Consider the following 11,563-nt stretch of genomic DNA (forward strand, 5'->3'; position numbering starts at 1 on the left):
CCTTCCCCCTCTCCCCCTCCCCCTCTCTCTCACACACACATACACACACATGCATGTGCACATATACACACCTGAACACGCATGCACGCATATGCATACACACCTCCCCCTACACATATGCACACCACATGCTTGCACACACACATACATGAACACACATATGCACACATGTGCACACATACATGAACACACATGCACACATATGTGCACATGCTCAAGTGCACATATGCACACCAGCATGTACACATGCACATATGCATACACGCAAATCCGCATATATAGATGCATCCACATATGCACACTAAAGGTATGTTATATAAATCACAAACCTGAAAGTTTTTTACTCTGAGGGTCAGGCAGGTAGTGTCTATATCTCTAATGTACATGTTTGTGGTGCTGATTTGAGTTTTTGGTATAGATGTGTTATGGTTTGCTTAACCCTGAATCTACTGAAGGCTATCTGAAGTACTGCTGATGTTTTCTCTAGATTAAAGTGCCTATAAATGCTTTCACATAGGTCTTCATGTTTTGGACCAAGAGCTCAGCCATATGGCTTCACTTTCTGAGTGCCATAGGCTGCCACACTCCTCTGGGATGGCCACTCAATCTTACCTTCCTGTTGATGGTCTGGTCATTTCCTTCTTACTGGCATTTTGCACCCAGCATGGCTATTCATATTGGATATTTTGACAGGTGTGCAGGAATGTCTCCTTGTGGTCTCTGTATTTTCCTAATGGCTTATGTGCTCATTTGCTCTCTGTAAATCCACGCTGGCCACGCCTTTTACGTGTTTTCTGACTGGATTGCTTTTCTCTTGTTGAATTTGAGATTGGTGCACTGTTGATTGTGTGCTCTGCACGCTGGCTCTTTGTTGACGCCTCTTTTCAGGTGTCTACTCCGACCGTGCCTGTCTTTTCGTCTTTGTAAAGCCCACTGTCTGTTCTTCATTTAGCAGTCATGGTTTTGCCATTGAATCCAAGATCCTAAAGCTTTTCTCAAGATCCTCCTGAGATGTGGTTTTACATTCATTCTGCATCCAGTGAGTTCACTTTTAGATGAGGCGCTAAGCACAGCTAAAGGTTTGGTTTTTGGCTCGTGAGAGTTCACAGCCCAAGTGGTATGAAAGTCACTTGGGCATATTTGTGTGAGCCTTACCCTGTGCTCTGATATGGTCTGTTTCCTGTGTCTAGTCTCCTGCTCACAGCCCAGTCTTAATTATGGTAGCTGTAGTTGTCATGAAGTCAGCTATACCAGTCCCCCCACTTTCTTCTTTATAGAGGTATAATTGATATTCAAATAACGTTTCCTGTCTCCCCCTCCCCCAAGGAGAGATAAACAAAACCAAGAAACCCACATGTGTTTAATGTATATCATTTGGCAAGTTTCAACTACTTTACTCTTATTAAAATTTGCTTTGGCCTTTCTGGTTCTTTTTCCCTTTCACATAATTTTAGGGAGTTGGTTTTTTTTTTTTTTTTGAGCACACGTGTCTGGAAAGATTCTTGCTAGCATTTTGATAGGAACTGTGCTAAACTTAGATGTCCATTTGGGGGAAATGGATATGTTTGGTGTGTTGGGTCTTCCAAGTTCCAAGAGCGGTGTCTCTACATTTCTTGGCTCTGTTTCATCAACATGTTGTTGTTTTCAACATTTGAGTGTGACACGCTTTTCTATATTTACACCTATGTGTTCTTCAGCAGTTATAAATGGTAGGGTAACATTTTGGTGTTCGTGTCTATGGTAAAGGAATGCAGTGGCTTTTGTATGTCTCTCTTGCCTTGTTGAACTTGCTAACTGCCCTGTTCATTCTGCAGGTTTCTTTGTAGAGTCTCAGAGAACCTCTACAGATGCACGCTACTGTGGTCTTTGCAAATGGAGCAGTTGTGTGACTTCCCCTGTAACCTGGACACCTGTTCTTTTCTGTTTTGCTTCACTGTGTGGTGAGACAGTGCTGAGCGAGAGTATGAGATCTGACATCTTGCCTTTTTTCATCTTAATGGGAAAGCACTTGGGTTTTCATGATAAAGTGAATGGTTAGCTGTAGGTCACAGGGCCTGTGCCCACCTCTGCCCCCACTCCTTTCTCATTTTCCCTCTCTATCCCTTCTTTTCTTCTGTTCCTTTGTAAAATTTAAAAAAATCCTATTCTTATTTCCAACTTTTTAAAATATCATAAATGGGTACTGAATTTTATCAATCACCAATCTTTCAAATATTGAATTAGCTTACACTTCGGAAATATGTTGCTATAGTAATTCATTTTTTGAGTACTGCTAAGTGCTGTCTGCTGTCAACTGTTAAGAACTTTTGTATATGTTTATGAAGGATATTTGTTGTTTTCTATGCTGACTTTGGTTTGGGAATCAAGGTAACACTAATTTCACAGAAAGAATCGTGAACTGTCCCTTCTGCTGATATTTTCTGTAAGAAATTGTACAAAATTGCTGTGACTTCATCTTTAAATTTAGAAATGTTATTCATTAAAACCTCCTGGGGCCAAAGAGATCTGCCTTGGGAATTTAAACCTTGGTTTTATCTGCTTTGGGAAGTTGAACAGTAAGAAGGCAGTCCTTTGGTTTTGGGCTGTGGGTTCCCACACTGTGTGTCTTTTTGGGGATCCATTTGCTGAAGCTTCTAAGTACCGAGTTGTCATTGCTGTCCCTTGCAGTGTTTTCTAATCTCTGGTGTTCCCAGGGGTGACACTGACTCTTTCATCCTTGGTCATTTGCTTTTCTTTGACAGTTTTTACCACTTTTCCTTTATATTTTGCTGGTGGAGATTGAACCCAGGGCCTCGATCACTGAGCTGCAAGCCAACTCCTCACTCCCAGTGTTATTTCTAATCTTTTAAAAACGACTGGCAGTGCTCTCTCCTGCTTTGGCTCTGATAGACTCTGCTGCCTGCCACCCCTTCGGTTTGCTTTGTTCTAGCTTGTCCTTGACAGAGGTTCTTAGGTGAGGGGCTGGGTCACTGGCCAGGATTCCTGTTTTGTCTCTGCAGGCCTCTCTTTTAGTTCTGCCTCAGTCGCACCCCACTGGTCCTGATGTGTTCAGTTTTCCTTCCCATTGAATTCAGTGTATTTTAAATTGTCTTTTGATAAGCCCTTTTGGGCCCATGAATTATTGAAAAATGCACTGTTTAGTTTTCAAGTGTAGGGGTATTGCTGTCTTTCCAGTGTGTGTGGGTGTATAGGACAGAAGTTGTGTGGTTTTCTGTTAAGTGTTTGCGGTTGTCTGACGGACGAGCATGAGGCTCTCCTGATAATGCTCTGTGTGCCTTTGAAGAGACTGTGTACTCTGCTGCTGTGGGAAGAGAATTCTACCAGTATAAAATCCCACTGATCCTTGGCATCATCACATTCTACGTCCTTGTGAATCCTCTCACTCACTCTTCTCCTCCCTCCTTCCTCACGGTAAGGATGGAGTCTCACTCACGTAGGCTCTACCACTGAGCTACATTTTCCACCATTTTTGCTAGTTTTCTGCCTAGCGCTGTATCCTTTGCTGAGAGATGTGCATGAATGAGCTTCTCTCTTCTTTTCCATGTATTTTTTGCTTCATGCACTCTTGAAATTCTTTTCAGTGCATCAGTAGGAGGGTCACCCTGTCTTCCTGGTGACATGGTCTTCTGTAGCACTGTCCTCTTCTCTCTGAGTTGCAGTGGTCATGTCTGTCACAGAACAGGAACTAAAGGATGATTCCAGTTGTGTTTTCTCTTCAAGTTACTTGCTTCTACATGCCCCTGAGGCTCTGCTGATGAGTGTATCCACTGGATTCTTCTCTTCTCTTTTCTCTTCTCTCTTCTTCTCTCTTTTCTCTTCTCTCTTCTCTCTTCTCTCTCCCCTCCCCTCCCCTTCTTTTCTTTTTAATAGCAGTTGTTGGTATTCTATCTGGACTCCACCCCCACAGTTACCTGGCAACAGCCAGGTATGCTCCTCCCCAGTTACCTGGCAACAGCCAGGTTGACCTGGCTCACTATAAAAGGGGCTGCTTGCCCCTCCTCTCTCTCTTACTCTTGCTTCCCTCTCTCTTGCCTCTTGACCCCTTGCTCCTCCTCTCCCCATTCCCTTTCCCCCTCTCTCCATGCCCTCATGGCCGGCCTCTACTTCTCCTCCCTCCCCCCCCCCACGCCTTTCTCTGTCTGCCGTTCTCTGTCTCTACTACCCTCTCAACTCCCCTCCCCATGCCCTGAATAAACTCGATTCTATACTATACTGTCCTGTGGCTGGTCCCTCAGGGGGAAGGGATGCCTTGGCATGGGCCCACTGAGGCACCTCCTTCCTCCACACCCCCATAGAACATATTCTTCTATTTCTTTATCTTTTTATAATCATAACAGTGGTCACTGTATTGCGGTCTGAAGCTTCTATCTAGCTTGTCTTTGTGTCTGCTCTTTCTGTGCCAGGATGGTTCCATTTACTTTCCAGCTTGCCTAAGAAATCTTGTGTTGGATGCTTCTGATGTCTGTGTCATTTCTAGCGCTAGTGTCCACTGATTAACTACTTTTCACTCAGTGTGCTATTCCTGTGGTTCTTTGTATAATGAATGGCATTTGTGAACCTGGGCATTTTGAATATTGACTTTAGATCTCTCTTAGAGCTTCAGTTTGGGGCAGTGCTCTCGTAACACACAGCGGGGAACAGGGCAGGCATCTCCCGGTTTTAGTCCACCTTGGGTCAGAGAACAAGTTGTCACTCTGTCTCTAGTGACACTGAGGGAGGCTCTCTGTAGCCCAGTCTAGCCTTACACTTGCCTCAACCATCTGGCATCAGAAGTATGTGCCTCTGTGCCTAGCAGGGTACTCCTCACTGTATGGTGGTCGGAGCCACTCCTCCTCCCCACCATGGTGGTGGCTCCTCTCCCCCTTCTTACATTGTTACTACTCTGGGTTGTAGATACTAGGGGTGACCTCATACTGCTGGGGTGTGGTGGGATCTTAGGCTCCCTCCTCTTCATGATTCACCCCTGCAGGAAGGGAGGGTGGCTGTTCCCTTGCAACTTTGGGAAGGGGAAACAGGCTTCCAACAGTACCTTTGCCACTCCCAGTAGGTACAGGGCACAACAATCTCTGTAGCCCATGGCTCTGGCAGTGCAGTCATTGTCTAAGGGCTTTCTGTTTTGGGAGCTGCATGGTGCCCCGACCTTTGACTGGAGAAAATGGGCTGTGTGTGAAGAGAGGCATTGTCTGTGTGCCTTGGTATTTCTAGGCTGCGTACCTGTACCTCTTCCATTCAAAGACTGGGCACACCTGAGGAGCCAAGTCAAGGGCACACCGCTGTGTCTTTGTTTCTACTCCATCTTTTCAGCTTTCTATTTAGTTTGTTTTATCTGTTTTGTTCTTTGAGCCCACGCTCCCCTTTTTGGTGGGAGGGGGACAGGGTCTCAGGTATCTCAGGTTGGCTTCACACTCACTGTGTAGCCAAGGTGATTTTTCTGCCTTCTCTCTCCAGTGTTGGGGTTATGGGGCTGGCACAACCACACCTGGCTTATGGAACGCTGGGGTCAAACCCAGGGCCTGGTCCATGCTAGGGGAGCACTATTCTGACTCAGGGGAGCACTCCTCTGACTTCCTTAATTGCTCTGATGAGAAGTTCTTTTCCCAGGAAGAGAACTTCTACGTCAAACTCAGAACAGCTCTGAATACAGGTGGAGTGTGGACTCTCTTATACTCCCTGCCCCCCTTTCTCAGGAAGAGAGATCAATTCAGCCTTCATCTCAGCACAGAGTAATCCTCAATGTGTGTATGAGACTGAGCTCCAAGCGAGGAGGCCCCACATTCTTTCTTCATTGCCAGATGCCTAGGACCTCTAGCACATTGTTCCTGGCACAGAACAATAAATGTATAAATATTGATGGAATAAACTTGCTTAATTCTCCTGCTCGGCTTCTCACATGTCACATATGAAACTGCCTAGAGGAAAACAAGTAAGTAAGGTTGTGCTTAGAAACGAGCAAGACAATGAACGTGTCTGAGTATTTACCACATTGCTCAGCTTACAGTCAGCCAGACAACAACCTGCTATCACTACAGCATGAGCACTTCCGTTATCATGTTCGTATAAATCCCCCCCCCCTCGTTCTCCCTCAGCATCTGCTAGTGTAGCTAATGATCTGTTCAAAGTGTTGTGAGCATTTGCCATTGGCAGATGCAGGCTGGTGAGATGTTCCTGTGAAATCCTAACCCTGTCTCTCTTGGTGGTGTTTTTCTGCACAGGTTCTGCAGCTGGGTTCAGACATCCTTCCCCAGTACAAGCAAGAGGCGCCCAAGACACCCCCTCACATCATCCTACACTACTGTGTCTTTAAGACCACTTGGGATTGGATCATCTTGATCCTGACCTTCTACACAGCCATCCTGGTCCCTTACAACGTCTCCTTTAAAACCAGGCAGAATAATGTGGCCTGGCTGGTGGTGGACAGCATCGTGGACGTCATCTTTCTGGTGGACATTGTTTTGAATTTTCACACCACCTTTGTCGGACCAGCGGGGGAAGTGATCTCTGACCCCAAACTTATCCGCATGAACTACCTGAAGACGTGGTTCGTGATCGACCTTCTGTCCTGTTTGCCGTATGACGTCATCAACGCTTTTGAGAACGTGGATGAGGTTAGTGCCTTTATGGGTGATCCAGGGAAGATTGGTTTTGCTGATCAGATCCCACCACCACTGGAGGGGAGAGAGAGTCAGGTACATCCCTCAAATCTTGGACCTTGTTGTCATGTCTTTAAAGCTGAATGAAATGCGGGTGGTCAGCACAAGAGTCACTGAGCGGGTGGGAGGCAGCATGAGCCGTGCCACAACAGAGGGAGCATGCACCATGGGTATCCTGCCTGCCGTTCCTGTCCTCCGGAGGTCCAGAGGCCCTGCATGCCGGTGAGCGGGTGTGGAAGAGACCAAGGGCTCACTCTTCCTCTGTGTGGAGTGCAGCTGCTGGCTCAGGGAAGAGAGGCTGCAGAAGCAGCCATGCATGGCCACCGCACCAGGGAGCCTTGCCTTTGGCGCTGCTGGATGTGTACCTGTTGGGTGTTCTGATGGTGGGCCTTTTCTTTATCTGCTCCATGCTGGCTGTTCCACAGGCTGTAACCGATGGTAACAGGCCGTTACTGTTCTCAAATGTTGCACTCAGTTGTTTCTTTGTTAGTGTTGGTTTTGGAGGTAATTGTTTGCTGGGCTACTCTGATATGCCAGTGCTGGGGTTGTGTGGAGTCTCAGCTTTGTAAATACATTGTAACCATGTTGGGATTGGGACCTGCTCAGGCAGCCTTTGAGCAGGTGCCTGAGGCAGTTGTGGCAGGAAGTACCTCTCCCCACCTCCAGGGTGAGGAGCCAATGTCTCCTTTCAAAAAGCAAGGATGCCAAGTCACTGCAAGGAGCAGAGTAGATTCTTAATCTGGATGATGCTTGGAGGGCAGTGTTCCATTATGGATTAAGATAAGACAACTTTCTTGATAAGCCTCCAGCTTGTTCAGCACTGGGACCTCATTGTCTCTGATTACAGAGGGTCAGGAGGATTAACTGTGGGCAACGAGGCAGCCATCTGGAGGCTGAGCTGAGGCATGGCACATCCTCTGGGGTAAAGATAGCCTTGGAAGGAAGAATCTACTCCCATCCAGGGTAGGAAGCACTGGTTGAGGGCATCCCCATGCCTCTGCCTTCAAACCAGCTCAGCAGTAGCTGAGGGCATCAGCTGATTCCCTTGGGGGAAAACCAAACAGCTGAGTTGCTCTCCAGCTGAGGGGTAGGTTCCTACGGAGTGCCACCAAGATCAGAGTGTGGAGGCCAGAGATTAGATGCACACCCACTCCAGATCCAGAATGGTCCCCGCTGTGTCTGTTTTAAGATACTTTATTTTTGAAAACAGTGCCTTGTGTAGTCAGCCTAGAACTTGTTATGTAGCTGGCTTTAAACTCGTAATTCTCTTGCCTCAGTCTCTTAAGTGCTGATATTACAGGGGGGTGCAAGCAGGACTACTTGTTAATATAATATAAAATTGCAAGGGATAATTCCTGGATGCCTTTGGTGAGTTTTGTGAGATTAATTGAGTCTGGACAGACCACCTACATGCAGAGGACAGAATTCCCTCTGGAGAGGATGTTGGCATTCTTTGATGTGAATTGCAGAGCATATTGGGAGGTGTCTGTCCCTCAAGAAAGTTATGCTATTGGCTTATATAATTCAAATATAAAACTGTAATCTAAAAGAGATTTCATATATACATGGGAAGTTAAATTTTATACTAAAATAAACAAACACTTGAGGTGCCATGAGAGAGCTCAGTGAATAGTGCTGGTAAGAGTAAGAGGACCTGAATTCAGTCAGTAGCACACAGATATAACTGTGCATACCCATAGCCCTATTGCTGGAAGTGCAGAGACAAGTGAAGTCTGGGAGCTCACTGGCCAGCCATAGCTGGAACTGAGCTTCAGTTTCAGTGAGAGACCCTGTCTCAGAGAATAACGTGGAGGCTGATAGAGGAAAAGCCAAATGTCTTTCTCTGGCTTCTGTATACCATGCACAGCTACATATGTTCACACACACACATGTATGCACCATGCATACATCATACATACATGTACACACATATACATGTTGTGGCCCAGGAGTCACCTCATAAATCAAATGAATAGCAATCTTAGTCAGACAGGGATAGTTTATTGAGCATATACCTCAGGATTGATTGATCAATCAGGCTCGGGAGCTGAACCATGACATAATATTAAGATCCTACAGGGTTTTTAAGCCTAAAATCCACAAACATCTGTGGCAAGTACACAAATGTACAAATGAACATGACTCAACCAATTAGGATTTAGGGGTAGGGGGATTTTCCTTAGGAACACGTCTTTGTTGTACATTTATCCTGCTCCCATTGGTTGGGGTATTCAACTGTGGCTGGTGACTTGACTTGTCTAATATTCATGTACTAACTTGTCTTCCAGGATGGGACTTGTCTAACATTCATGTTCTAACTTGTGTTCCAGGATGGCACTTGTCTAACATTCAAGTGTTAACTTGTCTTCCAGGATGGGACTTGTCTAACATTCATGTTTTAACTTGTCTTCCAGGATGAGACTTGCTTTGTCTTTCTTTCTGCCAAGTAGCATGTCAGTTCCTAGGGAGGTCTTGGGAACTTAAACTTGACTTGACCCATACTCAAAATGAAAGACTTATTCCAAATAGTTTCTTATATTGGTGCAGGTATCTCTTATGTTGGGGTCCATCCCAGGGTTAGCTTACCAAAACAAATCTTATACACAGGTTCATATTGGGCGGTGTCTGTCTCTCAAGAAAGTTGTGCTATTGGCTTATATAATTCAAATATATTATTGCAATCTAAAAGAGATTGCATATACACATGGGAGGTTGGTTTGGGTCCATACTATTGTGGGTAACTATGCAAAATAGTTCTGACTTCTATCATGATTGGCTTCTAAGAGCACAGAACAGAACAAAATATGTAATCAGTTTGGGCATGAGAAAGTTTCTTAGGAAGAGCATAGGAGAAAATTTCCTTATAATATTAGTGACAGCATAAAATGTCAGACTAGCCAGTTAACAGTTATGTAGTCATTACCTTCTACCTAGGTGTTAACCTTCCATCTAGGCCTTAATATTTTAGCTAGACTTTAACACACATGCATATACATACCATAATACACGTACACACACATAAACATATACATGCATGTACATACATACACACATACACATGTTTGTATATATATACACACACTCATGTGTTAGGTTTGTAAAATAAGCTGTGTGCTATGCGTTGCAGTGGCATCGGAGTTTTGCGCTAAACAAGACAGTTCTCCGGTCTCCATGGGTTCATATTAGTGTCTGATGGGCGGCCCTGCAAGCATGTATGAAAGACTGGCTCCACGGCCTAGAGGCTAACACGACAGAAAGCTTGTTCTCTGGCATTGTGTATGCTGGGTTGGGAAGCTGTCAGGTTTGAGCACCATAGAGACAGCTCCTGATTCCCAAGTTTGTGGAATGGATTGGTTTAGGAAAGGTGTCTGTTATCAGTGGGCTTTGAGTTGAAGAGAGCTTGGTCAGAGGTCGACCATCTCATGATCCAAAGTAGCAGTTCCTGCGTTAAGGGATTCAGGCTGGACAATTTTTAAAGCTTTGGATGACTGTTGACTGCATTTCACACAAATTGGGAGATATATGTGAGGAAGCTGGGTAAGGGGTCCCTGGTCCTCCTGTGGTCACAGTTGCAGCTCTGTTCATGTCACCCTGAGCCCCCTGCTAGCTCCAACCTCAGACTTACTGGGCTCCAAGTCTGTTCTGCATTGCTCTCACCTACAGAAGCTCTTTGTTTAAACAAGAAGCCTTTGCCCTTTGCCTTTTGCCCTGCTATAGGAGGAAGTGATGTGGGTAAGGCATTTAGCAGAGGGTGAAAGGAGATCACTAGGGGTCAGAAATGGACAGGCCCTTCTGAGCTCACTGGAAAGAAAGCAAACACGGGGGTCCTGCCTCTCACATGACCTCAGTCACTTGCCACAGAACTGCTTGGGCTCCTTCTACCCCTTCTTCATCTTCCCAATGACAGATTTGGTAAAACAGGAGTACATGGAAGTGAGTCAACCTGATGAGGATTTGCTAATGTGTGCTCACCCCTTTGGCTTGTGAAATATAGAAGAGAAGCTGGGCATTGGGTATAGTGGTGTGGAGGAGACAGCTGTGGTGTTGATCTGATGCCCAGTGAGGGGCAGATCCACTGGTCCTGAATGCTCCTTTTTGTGAAAAGCTATTATTAAGTTAATGCAGTGGAGGGCCAGAACAGGCAGGTAGAGGTGGGGAGGCGATGAAGGATGTTCCCCTATTTTTCCCAAGAGTTAGTCTAGGGGAAAGTGTAGCAAAGTCCCTTTATGGATGTCTTAGTTAGGTTTTTACTATTGTGAAGAGACACCATGACCAAGGCAACTCTTAAAAAGGAGAATATTTAATTAGGGCTGACTTACAGGTTCAGAGGTTCAGTCCATTATCATCAAGGTAGAAGTATGGCAGCATCTAGGTAGGCATGGTGCAGAATTGAGAGTTCTACATCTTCATCTGAAGGCAAACAGGAGAAGACTGGTTCCCAAGTGGCTAGGTGGAGGGTCTCCAAGCCCACCCCCAGAGTGACACACTTCCTCCAACAGGACCAAACCTACTCCAACAAGGCCACACCTCCTAAAAGGCCACTCCCTAGGCCAAACATAGTCAAACTACCACAAAGACAAGATGAAATGGTCTGATTAATGGCTTAGTGACTTATACTCCATACCTGTTCTCGCCTTTCCACTGGCCGAGGATGTAGCATTACTGATCTAAGTCTGCAATTCCCTCTAGTCTAGATTACTATTCTGGGAGAGTGTAGGAAGAATGAAGAAAATACTGACTCATTTATCATAAAAATGTACATGGAGCTGAATTAACCGTCCCTGGTATCTTCATAGTTATGCCAGTGGACTGTCTGCCATTGAAGACCGCCAAAGAAGAGGGAGCAAGATCACAGTGTCGTTGCTGTGTCTTTCTGTGTGTGTGTGTGTGTGTGTGTGTGTGTATGTGTGTGT

The 11,563-nt window shown here is 45.5% G+C and overlaps 1 protein-coding gene across 3 annotated transcripts in view; it reads left to right on the plus strand.

The window, feature by feature from the left end:
- The window catches only part of Kcnh1 (potassium voltage-gated channel subfamily H member 1), a 306,520-nt gene that overhangs the window by 76,018 nt on the left and 218,939 nt on the right, over nt 1-11,563 (plus strand). For 2 of the 3 annotated variants that reach the window (XR_003843895.1, XM_021198198.2), the window contains exon 6: nt 6,213-6,686. Coding sequence is in view for 2 of the 3 variants with exons in the window: in XM_021198198.2 (XP_021053857.1) it covers nt 6,213-6,686 (474 nt within the window). In the remaining variant the exon portion in view is untranslated. The remainder of the gene's footprint in view (nt 1-6,212; nt 6,687-11,563) is intronic. The other variant, XM_021198199.2, reaches the window with a different exon arrangement.

The sequence above is a fragment of the Mus pahari genome, chromosome 5 (assembly GCF_900095145.1).
Source record: "Mus pahari chromosome 5, PAHARI_EIJ_v1.1, whole genome shotgun sequence".
NCBI classification, from domain to species: domain Eukaryota; kingdom Metazoa; phylum Chordata; class Mammalia; order Rodentia; family Muridae; genus Mus; species Mus pahari.